Here is a 15543-nt window from a genome sequence, read left to right on the forward strand (position 1 = left end):
TGTGTGTATAAAATCTAACTAGGGAAACACAGCGGTGTTGGCTCAAAGAATACTTCTCATCAGGGCAGGCAACAGGGGGGGTCAAGGGGGACAAGTGTGACGGGCCCCAGAGATATAAAGGGCCCTCGAGCTTCCATGCCCGGGCACGGCCACTGCCTGTACTAGCTGGCCTGTCAGTGACCCTTGAGGGCCGGTCGTCTACTGTGCGCCATCTGTTTTTGGCTGAGTCTGACTGACTCACTGTGTGCCACTGCCATCTACTGTGTGTGCGCCCTGCAACTCGGCGTGCAGAGCCAACTACTCTGTGTGTGCGCACGGCCTGGGGCCGCAGGCGCACAGCCTTACCCACCGCTGGTGCTGTGGCCTCAGTCTCTAGCTCCTGTACTTTTACTGCATGGGTCATCTGTCCTGCACTCTGTGAAAGACCTGCTCGTAGTGCTCAGCATTCTTTTGTGTAAGTGACAGGCCAGCAAGAGCCAGGAGCCAGCAGGAAGCAACAGCCAGGAGCCAAGCCAGAACGAGAGAAGTCCGCACCTGAAAGCAGGATCTCGAGCAGCGAAAGGTTAAATGAGGCTCATGCAGAAGAGTGTTGTGTGGATTTGTGAGCCTCAAATGCACCTCTGTCTTCACCTCTTCATCAGACGTTCGTCCTCTTAGGGCTTCTTTCAGGGGACCAAACATTTGATAGTCTGCTGGGGCAAGATCTGGACTCTGGGGGGGATGCTTAAACAAAGCAAAGTTTTTGGAGAGAGCTGACCGTAGGAGCAGCGGTGTGCGGATGTGCATGATAATGCAATGACACGGTACCATTGGAAAACAAGATTTGGTTGAAATTGAAGTTTCAGCTGTTCAGTGAGAATCATTTGATTGTTAAACCTTTTTCCAGATAATTGGGGTCATTCTGGTTTACCCGAAAAGCTGCTAAGCTCACAGCCCTGAGATGCCACCCTGCGAATCCCCACCGCCACCGCCATATCACCTTGCAACCAGCATATAATTTTAATAAGCAAAAGCTGCTGTTTTGTTAATGAGATGTTCTTTAATGGAAAATGTCAGCCTGGCGTTAATGAGTCTCTCCATGGCTTGTTACTGTGTAACGCAAGAGGAGGCTGGATGTATGGGTTATGGTATAAAACATCTACAGTCTCTAGGTCTACAATCCTATGGTTGACCACTAAAGGTTGACGCGTCCAAAGGTCGACATGGAAAAAGGTCAACATGAGTTTTTAAATGTTTTTAGGGTGTCTGTCGACATGGACACTGTTTAAGTGTGCCGCGTCCCCTTGCATGCTTCGGACTCGCTGCGCTTTTATCCCTCCACACCCTAATGCATGAAATACCGACTGTCGGCTCAAAATTTAGTAAAAAAATCCACGTCGACTTTTTTCATGTCCACCTATTGTCTGTCGACCTTTTAAACCCCATGTCGACCTTTAAACCCTGTTGATCTTTTGACTAGAGTCATTCTATGATCAGTCCGGATACCGATGTATGTGGACACCTCTGTATGTAGCCAGATTAGCCTGAATTGGAGAATGAGAAAATTAATGAACCTGAGGAATGTGAAAAAGAGCTGTGTTATGGGGGAGGTGGGATCAGTGTGGAATGTAACCAAGTCTACACTAAACATGTTTATTCTTGTGCCCCACGCACTTGTACGTCCTAGAATCATCTGCTGTCTCGCTGAGTGCATACAGATTGCTGACAGTGGCTGGAGATAGGTTTAAGTACCAGATCTAACATAGAAGAAACAGTTCTGTCAGCAATATGTCCCGGTTGGGTTCCCCACCCTGCACATATTCATGACCTGAATATTCAGAACACAGTGAAGTGTTCGGTTTCAGTTAAAGGCTGCTCACTTCTGTTCACTCCTGCCCTGTTGTGTATATTTCTTTGCTACAGAAGAATGTATGGTGATTCATAAATGCCAGCTGCAGTATCTCTTCCATGTCTCTAGCTTGTGCTGCAGCTTTAGATAATGTACTTGGTTTTAAAGGGCTTGTATATATGGTAGCTACGGTAAATGTAGTACAAACCTTGCTTGCATTTAAATTGTAGACTCTAATCTGAATATACACACAGCATTAACTGTATGTATTTTGGACTTAAAATGCCAGGTGCTGGCCTGATGTGGTGACCATAGAATTGCAGTACAAAATCACGCAGCCTTGGTCTTGAGGATGTTAACATTTCAGTGAGCAAAGCATACAATCATCAGGGGTGAGAGTTTCTAATAAAGAAGAATGCTTTCAGTAAGGCAATAAGTTGCCCCTTTTTCTTTTTTAAGGTACTACTAATACCCCTTTTACACCACCGCAACAACCCAGGTCAGCGGCGGTGTAAATGGGTCTTGCCGTGTCCCTTTACACAGGACTTCTACCTGGGTAGATCACGGCTAGGACCTGGGTAGAGGGCGGAGTAAGTAGGTATGCCGGGTCATCCGATCCGGCTCCCGTTTACATGAATGGGGGATGGCCTCTGTTGCTGTCTGCTGTACTTTGCAGACAGCAGCAGCGGAGGAGGTGAGTGGATGCCTGTGTGCAGCATCCATTCTCCTCGCGGACAACGGCTGGGAGGGTGCACGGGGACTGGGGGCAGCCCAGCAGCTTACTTTGTTGCTGGGCTGCCCCCAGCACGGAGATCAGCAGTCCTGGTGGGGATGATCGCGTTCCCGGTGCTTGGAGAAGATGTCGTCAGAGTACACATAGAGAAAAGAAGACTCATCTACCAGTGCCCCCAACACAAGTCTTCTTTTCTCCATTTGTACACTTATGTTTTCTGACTTAGGGGAGCACCTCCAACCCTCTTTTTCACCCTATATAGCTAATTTTTAGCTTATTTCATTTGGGAATAGGAGAATACTCAGCCAATTAAAATTTGTTAAGTGTAATTACCACTACTTGGCCATTTTCCAGTGTGAAATCTCAAAAACTATATTCACAGAAGATGTCGTCATCAAGCGCCGGCTCAGTCTACACTGCGGGTGGGCACCACAGTGTAAATGGGGGTAAATCCCGGGTCCGACCTGGCTTGGATCCTTGTGCCAAATGCTGGGTCGGATCTGGGATTTTTGGTGTAAAAGGGGTATAATATGCACCGTAAAAGTTATGTAGTGACATTACACATTAGAAAAGTACTGTAGCAAACTCGAACAACTTATAGGAACTTTTGATATTCTATATATACAGCAATCAGTATGCTATGTGCGGTTTGGTTGCTTTTGGTTTTTGATGTAGTAATTTCAGGGATGACCTTGCTAAATTCACAAATCTACAAATGAGTCTTTACTTCTCTTAAAGGTTCCCCCGCCCCCCTTACAGTACCAGCATCCTCCGTCACCCCAACATCCTGCTCCCTGTCTTTCCAGGATCTTGCCTCCCATCACACCTGCCTCAGTCCCCCTCAGCATCCCCTCCAATTTACCTTTTCATGTTACATCCTGCATGCTCCTCTTCATTCTCCTCTGCAATTTAACATTAAAGATACAGGGCCAGATGCATCAAGTGATAAAATGGAGAGTGAAGGTCAATCCTTTTTAAGGCAGGGTTTTGCTTTGTAAAAGACTGCCCCTCCAGAGCGGCCAGTATCTAGAACGACAGCCAGACTCTCTCACCACAATTCATCCAGCACAATGTATTTAAGGCTTAAAAGTTTTATTGGGATGCAGTTACCATCCCGGCGGTCGGGATCCCGGCGTTCAGAATCCCGACGCCGGAATCCCGACCGCCGAAATGCCGACACATTCTCCCTCCGTGGGTGTCCACGACACCCCTGGAGGGAGAATAAATTAGTGTGCCGAGCGTAGCGAGGCACCGGGCCCGCTGCGTGGCGAGCGCAGCGAGGGGGGGCGATCCACGCCCCCCCCCCTTGTCGGCATTTCGGCTGTCGGGATTCCGGCGTCGGGATTCTGAACGCCGGGATCCCGACCGCCGGGATTCAATACTGAATCCGTTTTATTTATCACCATACATTATATTAAAGCTAGCCTTCTAATTCCCAAACATAATGTATTAAGCTTACAGCATGAACCTGTTAGAACTAGAGGGTAGGATCTCATTTTTAGTGCATATGTCACAATGACAAACAGAGATTTGTCAAAGGACACTGGATGCTGTAATTGGGACTCAGACAAAATACTACCAGCAAATTGTTTGTCACAGTGTCATTGGTATATAACAATCATCCCTAACCCCTAAGGCAATCCTAGTATAAGGCAGTATGGAGTATTGCCATTAAGGGCTCTAAGGTGCAACATGTCTTGAACAATAGATAGATTGCTTATTTCTACATATGCAGTGGAATGTGGCCTGCTTCTTACCATGGTGATTTTCGTCATCTTCTCACTATTTACACCCTAGCAGCCCATTCCCGTTATTTGCATCCCCAACATTACAAAGCAATTTCTTGTGATGAATGTAGTTGCTAGCAAACACTACTATGTCAGTGCATGCTACTAGCCGCTACTATGTCAGTACATGCTACTAACCGCCATAGGCATGCGCACATAGAGAGTTAGGGGTGCACAGGCACCCCCTAATTCTGTGCCCGCCCTTATAAACACCTTCCTGCCGCTAGCAACCAGTAATACCTTTTACCAAAGACTTTTGCTTTTTAGAACTGTATTCAATAAAAAGAAGAGCCCATCATTCAATTATATATGTGTTTTGCATTGTTAATTGTACTAGACCATTGTCATATCACTACATACCTGTGTCATCCATATATGTTTTTTACTTTATTTGCATGAACTGTTACAGAGAGTAATAAGAAGATTAAAAACTGACTGAACTAGGCAGGAGATTATGTTGTGGCTGAGAGACTTTTATATTGTAGTGAGTAGCAATAGATGATGGTAGACGCCTGATTGGTAGTGTTAGACACACCCAATGGGTATTGTTAGACATGCACAATAGGTGGTGCACCCACCAATAAAATGTGCTGCGCATGCCTATGCTAACCGCTACTATGTCAGTACATGCTGCTAACCGCTACTATGTCAGTACATGCTACTAACCGCTACTGGGGCAGATGTATCATAGCAGCGCTTATCGCGCCGCTATGATACTTCCTGCTTCGCCTCATTAGCGAGGCGAAGCAGGAAGGGACATCGACAAGATGTATTAACATCTTGTCTGCCGAAGCGGGGGAGCGTTAACTCCCCCCTTCGGCGATGTCCCTTTCTGGAGATAGCGCATCAGTTAATACTGATGCGCTATCTCCTGTCCCCCAGCCGGCCACACTGGGCATGCGTGGGATCTCGCTGTTCACGCGAGATCCCCAGCGCAGCCCACAGCTGACAGCAGGGACAGCGCTGTCCCTGCTGTTTAGATAGGGCTTCGCCAGCCTGATGCTGGCGAAGCCAAACCCGGCTTCGTGCGGAACGGTCAGCGATGCTGACCGTTCATACATTCGGCCTGCTATCATTTTGATAGCAGCGCCGATATGGACAGGGGCGCATAGCGCCCCTGTCTATTACCGCATCTCACCTGCTTCATACATGGGGGAGAAGCGGTATCAGTGCACATAACGTGCGCTAATACCCCTTCTCCCCCATATCGACGGATCATACATCTGCCCCACTATGTCAGTACATGCTACTAACCGCTACTATGTCAGTACATGCTTTATTGTCCAGAAATACAGGGGTAGCCTTTTTCATTTTTGGTCCCCCAATGATATATGGGGCTAGAGATCCCTAGAACACTGCTGTCTGTATAGGTGTCTAACTATCTCGTGGATATCTTGCTTCCAAACCCCCACCTGCCCTTACAGAAAATGTTTTGCATACCCCAGGTTGAGAACCACTGCTTTAGACAGCCAATGTAAATGGGCATACACACGTAGCGATTTCAGCCCCTTTTCTAAGCAATCTGACTAGACCACTTCGAAAAGGAGCACGGAACACTCCGTATGTATGTCCTGTAGCCATAGCTATGTGCGTTGCCATCGCGCACAGGGAAAGCGCTATATATAAACTGTATAACTTTGTTTCATTCACGTGTTTACTACCTCCCATTTTTTCCCCCTAATTTTATGTTTCCATTTTGGCATTTGGCGCTATGTTCAGTCATACTTGCCACACTGTGGATCTGTAATCCCCCAAATCTGAGTACGTTACCCTGCACTGGGAACTGTTACAAGTTCTTAGAATGGCGTTGGCACTGTCCTGTAATGTACTTGTCATTGTGTAAACATCAATGTATGATTTATTGTTTATCCTTGTTAACCTCTGCCTTTCAGCGGGATGTGTCTACTGGTATTGACCATTTAGCGCAGGATGCGCCAGCCCAGCAAAGGGTTAATAAAGTGGTTGCGATGAGACCTGAGATGATTAGTGGCTATATTCCAGCAGGACACATACCCAAACCCATAGTGATGCCAGACTATGTGGCGTGAGTATTGACTTTCCACTTCATGCAACATTGGGGGAAATTTAATAGGATGAGAGATTCGGAAAGTGAGAGATTTGGTAAGAAATCTCCAGTTTTTTTAAAGCGACAATCATTTACACTGCAAGACCAGTTTCATTTTGCAGTGTAAATGATTGCCGCTTTAAAAAAACTGGAGATTTCTTACCGAACCTCTCATTTTCTGAATCTCTCATCCTATTAAATTTCACCCCTTATGTTTATTATATAGAGCTTTGCCAATGTATGTGATAGTGATACTCTTTGGAAAGAATTGTAGCCTGTGTGTGTGTGTGTGTGTGTGTGTGTGTGTGTGTGTGTGTGTTTGTATAGATAGATCTATCTTAAAATGCAACTTCTATAGCAGTCATTGCTAAAGAACATGTGTGAACCTAAAAATAAAAGGTGACAATTTCCTTTTGTATCTATACAACACCTGTATATCTTATATTATGACATATTTTTGAACTTTACTCTGCAGGAAATACCAGCCAATCAAATCTGACGATGAGCGAGATCGATATAAAGCAGTGTTTAATGACCAATATTCTGAATACAAAGAGCTTTCGGCGGAGGTGCAAGCAGTCTTAAAAAAGTTCAGCGAGCTGGACACAATGATGAGCAAATTACCAAGAAACCCAGACAACGAGCAAGTGAGTATCTGTCTAAGTAGCTGCACATTAACGTCTGTTCCTCTCCATACATGCTCATCATGTTTTGTCTACATCTTCACCAATACCTGAACCCTGCTAAACCACCCAGATTACATGATTTTCTTGCAGGCAGTGGCACGAGAGGGGGAGCTGGTAATTTTTACCTATTGTAAGGGGTCCGGGTACTGTCGCCCTTCCCTTCTCTGTTGTATATAGTGGCACTTAAAGGGGGGACAGAAAGGACATTGCTGCAGGAACATTAAATGACCACTTCACTCTCAAATATGAATCTCCCCTGACCAGGACTGGAGGAGGGCTCCATGCCACCATGTGCCCAGCCCTACCCTCACTGCCCTCTCGTGGGTAGAGCATTGCCTGCAGCATTACAGGCACCTCTACAAGTGCACTATGGCTGCCCTACATGTCAAATTCAATTCAGCCCTAGTTACAGCCCTTCTCCTGATATTTTAATTTTTGTTTGGAGGCTCAATAAAACGCACACAAATATTCTATGGTATGTGTTCAAATCTTTTCTCACTGGCAACCACTAGAGGGCGCACAATAGAGCTTTTCAAGGATAACTACCTTTGGGCATGTCCGGCTGCAGGCATCAGTGTTTCAGCTCCCACCCACCAAAAGTCACCTCTGATTGCTCAAACAGGACTTTTTACTGCATGCCCATTAGATATTTAATTAGCACAATTAGTGTGAAAACCAACATCAACTGCAGATCGCTTAGCAATCTCCCTTAGATTAAGATGACAATTGAATTTGGCCCTTTAAATTCAATATTTTTCATTTTACTAAAGAGACCCTGTGTACTAACTATTGCTTAAGCTAAACTAATTTAAGGGACCTTTTTTCCATTAACTTAATAAAAGCCCCTGGGTGACAGAAATATTATCAGCAGAGCAATATATGTATATATGCTGTAATGATACAAATAACGGGACTGTAGCCTGTCCCATGTAATGATTATGGTAGACAGGCTGTAACGATAATATGGTATCTACATCCTTATTGTATTCAGGGCGGGCTTCATCTTCACTGGTTGCATCTATCTCTTCATCTAACCCTGTGGTCCTTACATAGTGGACAAAGATTCCATTAGCGTATTGTTTTTTTCTTTTTTTTTTAAATAAATACACAAACACCTCTTAACCTTTATTTGAACATAACACACACACACACCCTTTGTTGAAAAAATAATACAGAATGAATTTCGATCCTTTTTATTTAACGTAAGTCCAAAATAAACTGAGCTTTTAACCCACCAATCCCAAGAAAGAAAATAAACCCTTCCTTCTACTACTTAAGCATATAAAGAACAAATATACGTCCAAGCTGGATGTTCTGAAATACTTGTGACCTGTGACTCTCCTGTTATTGTGGAACTACATGGGCCATAATTCTGCATGTCCTGGGACTTGTGGTTCTACAACAGCTGGACAGTACAGGTGAGTTGTAGCTTCCCCTTATTGTCCACATTCACTGGCCCATGATAGTGGTGCCCATTTGTGAACTGTACAGTACTGCTTAAGCAAAAATAGCTGCAGGACTGCTATAATGAGCTATAATCTAAAATTGCCCTATAGCCCAGGTTTTAAGGATATCTGTGTTTGAGCTCAAATGGGGGAAAAAAAAGACTTGGTACCAGTTGTTACCTGTAGCGTGAATATTCTTCAAACCAGTACTTTTAGGGAAACACTGATCTGAAATAAACAACTGAGTGGTCCTAAGGTACGTACACACTAGACCAGTGGTAGCCAAACCAACAGTCATGTTTTCCAAATCACCTAGCTGGTGCACAGCTGTAGTCATTATTACCTGTCACACTTTTAAACTCGCTTCATTCGTTCCTACTATAGATCTACAGGTTTCCTGAAAACATGAACTGTTGGTAGATCTTGAGGATTGGTTTGGCCACCCCTACACTAGACGATATAGTTAATGACCTACATGATAATGACCATAGTTAATGATATTTTTGTGCATATCGTCTAGTATGTACGCACTATATCATGAGTGATATAGTGGTATTCTCCATATGCTTTCATGCATATGGATGTTCAATGTAATGTGCCAAATAGCGCTGATTGTAGTGCATGTCACACTTTATGTTATAGTAAGTGCTTGAGATGTCACCGTTGTTACCAGGAAGTTCTGTTTGCTTTTTACCTGGGTGCAACTATGGGAGTTTTAGGTTGCTGCCCTTTTCTGGCTACAAGCACGTGGCATTATAAAATGTGATACTATTTTTGTCATACATTTTATGGTAACACCTCATTCATATGTATGGATACACTTATGGGCACAATTTACACAGCCTCAGATTTCACTGCACGAGAAAAAAATTAGTCCTGGTGATTTTCTAAAGAAATTTCTCTTTTCTTGCACCGTACACATATTTAATCGATCGGTTTTCAGCTGCATTTGATGCGGATGTGTGCTCCCATCCAGTCTATATCGAATAGAAAATTAGACCCTGCAGACAATACTATATAGTACACGGCCCCGTGTAATTCGATCCCGATCAAATCAAATTAAAAATTGAATAGAAAAGTAATTGCACCGTGTGTACAGGGATTAAAGCTGCTGACACATGATTAGATATTCCTTTTGATTTAGTGAAAATCGAATTGAAACCCAACAACAGTTTTCAGCCGCACTCCATCCCGATTCGATACGCGCTCCCGTTTTGTATAAATCGAATGTTAATCGCACCATGTGTCCACACCTTAAGTAAAATTTCTTCCTAAGTTTGTTATTTTTATGACAAATCTGCAGATTTGCTCTGGAATTCTTACAGTATTCCCCCCCATACCCCCCCCCCCCCCCATTTATGACCGCTTAATTTAGCCTCCTTACTCACCTTCTAAAGCAGCGTCTTCTTCCTCCAGCTTGTAGGGGTCCAGTCTCCAGCAGGAGTGTGTGGGAAGTATGTGTAAGTGTGTATTTGTGTGTGACAAGGGGCAGATATAACAACAAGTGATATTTTTATTGTCCCTTGTTTAGACTGTTAAATGATGCTCCAGCCAAACGGCTCCTGTACTCTAGTTGTAAAATGATGGGAGCTGATTGGCTGGAGCACTCTTTTAACATTTGTAACCAGTATAAACAATAATATAACTCATTCTTAAATCTGCCCACAAATATTTAAAGGGATAATGCCACGTGCCCATGTAGTTCGGTGTCCGGCCCCTGTGCGCGCTGCCAAGCTTCTTGTCAATGTGTAATACGACATAGAACCCATTGTACAGGGTATGGGTCAAAGGGTCAACTGCATGAAGGTCGACTATTGAAGGTAGACAGGGTTTAGGCCAGTGGTTCCCAACCTTTTTTGTCTCCCGTACCCCTTGATTAGGCTTTTCATTTATGAGTACCCCCTCCTGAAATTTTAGGGGGCGTGGCCTAAAAAGGGGTGTTGCTTAACAGGGGCAAGTCATACTGGCAATGACGAGAAAAAAAAAAGTGCAACCACTTGACCACAATATAAGCTCAGCCCATTCTGCGGACAGCATATAAAATAACAGAACACTGTCAAATCTCTATTACTGAAGCAACAGACATTCCAACGGATCACGTTAGCCTTCCAATAGTGCCAGATACACATATGCCCCCAAAAGTGCCAGACACACATATGCTCCAATGGTGCCATGTATGCCCACACAGTGCCAGAAACGGGAATGCCACCACGGTGCCAGGTATGACCCCATGGTACTGGGTATGCGCCCACAGTGCCAACAATGCCCCTACAGTGCCAGCAACAAGTATACCCCCATAGTGCCAGCAACAAGTATGCCCCACAGTGCCAGCAATGCCCCACAGTGCCAGCAACAAGTATGCCCCACAGTGCCAGCAATGCCCCACAGTGCCAGCAACAAGTATGCCCCACAGTGCCAGCAATGCCCCACAGTGCCAGCAACAAGTATGCCCCACAGTGCCAACAATGCCCCACAGTGCCAGCAACAAGTATGCCCCACAGTGCCAGCAACAAGTATGCCCCACAGTGCCAGCAACAAGTATGCCCCACAGTGCCAGCAACAAGTATGCCCCACAGTGCCAGCAATGCCCCACAGTGCCAGCAATCTCCTCCCCTCCAGCAACCTGTCTGATTGCCGCGGCCGCCATTACAGGCCGGGCCGCCGCGTACCCCCGAGCGTGTGGACGCGTACCCCCAGGGGTACGCGTACCACAGGTTGGGAACCACTGGTTTAGGCCGACACCTGAAACAGTCAAAAGGTCGAAATTAGTTTTTCGCATTTTTTTTTTTAAGCCGACTTGTGCCGACTGGTAGTGTTTAATACCCTAACATCCTTTACGGCGTGATGGGAGAATATAATATTTGTTTGTGTCCGAAATGTACCATGTCCTTTCACATGGCTCGCTGCACTCACCATGCTTTGGGCACAGTGCTTCGCTGCGCTCGGCACACTATATTATTCTCCCACCACACCGTAGTGGATGACAGGGTATGAAATACCGCCTGTCGCACAGACCAAAAAAAACTCATGTCGACCTTCCCATTGTCGACATGTTTTTGTCGACCTGCCTACCTTAGCAATGTCATCCTATATCAGGTGTTGACCTAAGCCCTGTCATCCTTCAGTGTGCATCTTGACCATAATAGGGTCAACCTAATGACCGCGAACGAGTTCTACTGCAGATTTGAAAAAGGAGCCTTAACCCCCCCTCGCTCCCCTCGACCATAGTAAGGAGGCTCCACCGCCACACCACCCTGACCAACACTCCGAGGTCTTGCAGGTGGACCAGGGGGAGGTAGAAGATTTGTTCAAAAGAGTCAGACCTAGGTAGGCTGCAGTTCCTGATGGGTGACGCCATCTACCCATAAGACCTGTGCAATGCAGCTTGCACCCATCTTCATTGTGATCTTTAACACCTCACTAGAAACAAGTCTGGTCCCAGCCTGCTTCAAACACTCAATATTATTCCGGTTCCTAAGAAGTTGGCTGTGAAGGATCTAAATGACTACAGGCCAGTCACACTAACATCATGGTCATGAAGGCTTACGAAAGATTGGTATTGAACCATCTGAGGGAGGTGACAAACACCCATCTTGACCCCCTGCAGTTCGCCTACCAAGCAAATAGAAGCATCGAGGATGCAGTTAATTTAGGGCTGCGTTATATCCTGGAACACCTGGATCATCCAGGCACCTACGTGAGGGTTCTATTCATTGACTTCAGCTCTGCATTTAACACAATTGCCCCCGCTATCCTACAGCCCAAACTTCTTTCCCTAGGAGTTCAGAATCTACCTGCTCCTGGATTGTGGACTTCCTGACGGGACAGAAATAGGTGGTGAAAGCCAGAGCCTTCACATTCACCATACGTACGATCAGCACTGGTGCTCCCAAGGGATGTGTCCTTTTCCCCCTGCTCTTCTCCCTCTACATTAATGACTGCACCTTGATTGACCAGTCAGTAAAAATCATAAAATTTTCTGATGACACAACCATCAGCATGTTACCCCGGCCTCCAGAGCAGCGGGCAGCATGCGGCATGCAGTGTTGCGGTGGTGAGGAGAGGGAAGAGGCAGCGCTGTGTCCCGGACCCCCAAACCCTATTGCTGGATCGCGCCCGTTGGCGGGTGGGGAGAGGGCCGGGATCCCCCAGGCAGCACTGGTATGGCCTAGCGGAGGCCCCACACAGACATCTGCAAGTGGCCTCTGGCTGAGCGGGCCATGGGCGCAGCGGCTGACGAGGACCCCCGTCCACCCCCCGCCCCAGCGTCCAGAGACGATCGGAGGGAGAGATGAGGGCTGCCTAGGAACTGTGCACTCAGCCATATGTATCCCGTGTCTTTTATGTGATAACTGTACTGTCTCTGCTACAACTGTGCTGTCTTTGCTCATACTGTTACCTCATACTGTGCTCATACTGTTACCCACCTGGCTGCTGCAACCACCAGTTAGCGCCGCTGATGGCTGCTGCAGTGACCAGTGGCGCCGCTGATAGCTGCCTAGACGCTGTGCAGCTCGGCGGGTATGTGTTCCCGTGTGATAACTGTACTGTCCCTGCTTATATTGTTACCCACCTGGCTTCTGCAATGACCAGTGGCACCATGGATGGCTGCCTAGGCGCTGCGCAGCTCGGCGGGTATATGTTCCTTGTGTGATAACTGTGGGTATTTGCCCCCAGCATGTAACGTATGTAATGTCCCCCCCCCCCCCTTCATCCCTGCCTGATGCTGCACTGTAATCCACAAAAAAATCCTAGTGTGCTCTATTCTATTCTATAATCGGCCTAATCAAGGAGGCGGGTGAGTCTGCATACAGACGGGAAGTGGACAGTCTTTCACAGTGGTGCGGCAGAAACAACCTGGATTTTAACCCTATCAAAACAGTCGAGGTAGTAGTAGTAGACTTCAGGAGAAAACCAAATGTCAAGGTGCCACTGGTAATTTCCAACAGAGTATTGTCATGGGTAGAGACCTTAAAATATCCTTGGGAAGAAAATCTCTCGCAACCTCAGATGGGAGCCTAACATAACTTCCATTGTCAAAAAGGCCCAAGAGCGGCTGTTCTTCCTGAGGCAATTGAAAAAAATCAACATTACGCAGGAGCTGCTGCGGCTCTTTTACACTGCTATCATGGAGTCCGTTCTATGCTCCTCTATTACAATCTGGTATGGAGGGGCCAATGAATCTGACGAATGAAGCCTGCAAAGATTGGTAAGGACAGCAGAGAAGATTATTGGGACAGACCTCCCCCCTGTAAGGGAACAATACTTCAGCAGGGTCAAGAAGCGAGCTGGGAAGATCGTGGCAGACAAGCTCCACCCTGGCCATAACTTGTTTGATATTCTCCAATCAATTAGACGCTTCAGGTCCACCCCTGCCAAGACGTCAAGAACCGCAAAAAGCTTCTTCCCGACAGCTATTCTGCTATTGAACAATGCATACCTCCCAACTTCTGTCCGTATGAAATAGGGACACTGGCGCGGCGAAGCCGCGCGAGCGCCCGAAAAGGGGGCGCGGCTTATGCTAATTAGCCGCGACCTCATTTTCATACGAGAATAGACGCTGTGCGCATGCGCACAGCGTCTATTCTACTAGATTGGGGGTCTCCCAACTGACAATGTCTCCCAACTGACAATGCCTGCCGCGGGTGGGACAGCGGGACAGGACCCGAAAATCGGGACTGTCCCTCTAAAATCGTGACAGTTGGGAGGTATGACAATGTACTCTAAGATACTGCAAATCTAAACACCTAACTGCTCTATCTAACCTTGCAAATCCTAACTAATTGTCATTTGTATGCGCAACTGATGCAATGTATGTATGTCCTGTTATCCCTCTTGTACCGTGCTTGAAGCTGCACTGTATCCACACAAAAAAATCCTAGTATACGAGAGTATACATGGCCAATAAAGTGATTCTGATTCTGATATATAAAAAAGTAAAACTAATTACGGAAAGTGTATTTTTATATACGCTCTGGTAGTAGACACTGACTGAGGTACCTGTAGCATACATCTCACGTGTTCTCAGCAATGGTAATCTATGACTAATACTCCTGCTGTAAACATCCACTGTAATTGCAATAAAAAAACCTTATTAGTACACAAGTAATTTATTCCTTCCAAAATAGAAAGCAGAGCCACCTAGGCGTGATTCACAGGCAATGATTCACCGACCTATAATGGGACTGTATATTCCTAGTGCAATGTGATCCCTGTACCAGGTTGCTTGTAGCACATTACATGTAATCATAACCAGGTACAGTCTCAGAAACTCTGTTCATAACACAGTGCAGGTGTCACACACCCCCAGAAGTCTCAGTCAGTCATGCAGCTTCTAGGCAGGAAGTGCTGCTGAGCTTCACAGTACTGCTAAAAATAGTATGTAATAATTAGGATCAGCTCCTCGATGCTCATTTTATATACACAGTATTTTCCATTTATATGATGCAGTACATACTTTTTAATATGTGATTTCACAATTTTCTCCATAAACACCTTTACAAATACATAGGGGTCGATCCCATTAGACCAGAAGGGTGCGGATGATTTGCAAGTTTCGAATCCTCACGACACCAGGCCCACTTTCCGGCGGGCCAAATTTGCTGAAAAGTGCTCCCACCTCCATAGGGGTGCAAGCAAATTTCAGCGAATTCAGCCCTGCGAAAGGTACAAGTTATTCGGATGCCGTTTTCAGCATTAAAACGGCACCCGAATGGCAACTAACACCCTTTGTGTGTAATAGGATCGACCCCATAGTTTGAGTTCTTTGAATAATAATTGAAAAAAGCAACAACAACAAAAAACAGGTATTGGTAGGAGAAGTGGCTTGGGAGCAGCTTAGTGGTGGTATGCTCCCATTGTGACACCCCCTATCCCAATTGGAAGGTGAGCTAGTCTTGGCTCTCTGGTTTTCCTTGACAAACTGGAATTGCATCTTTGTTTACAGCGAAGGTAGTGAAACTCTAAAGGGGCACAAATGTATAAATATCAAGACCAAAC

General features: G+C 45.9%; 1 protein-coding gene across 2 annotated transcripts in view; it reads left to right on the forward strand.

The window, feature by feature from the left end:
* Positions 1-15543, forward strand: part of MARVELD2 (MARVEL domain containing 2) — a 30261-nt gene that overhangs the window by 11621 nt on the left and 3097 nt on the right. For both annotated transcript variants that reach the window (XM_083151873.1, XM_083151872.1), the window contains exons 4-5: positions 6241-6392; positions 6889-7060. In XM_083151873.1, the coding sequence (XP_083007999.1) occupies positions 6241-6392; positions 6889-7060 (324 nt within the window). The remainder of the gene's footprint in view (positions 1-6240; positions 6393-6888; positions 7061-15543) is intronic.

The sequence above is a fragment of the Crinia signifera genome, chromosome 1 (genome assembly GCF_055691185.1).
Source record: "Crinia signifera chromosome 1, ASM5569118v1, whole genome shotgun sequence".
Classification (NCBI taxonomy): domain Eukaryota; kingdom Metazoa; phylum Chordata; class Amphibia; order Anura; family Myobatrachidae; genus Crinia; species Crinia signifera.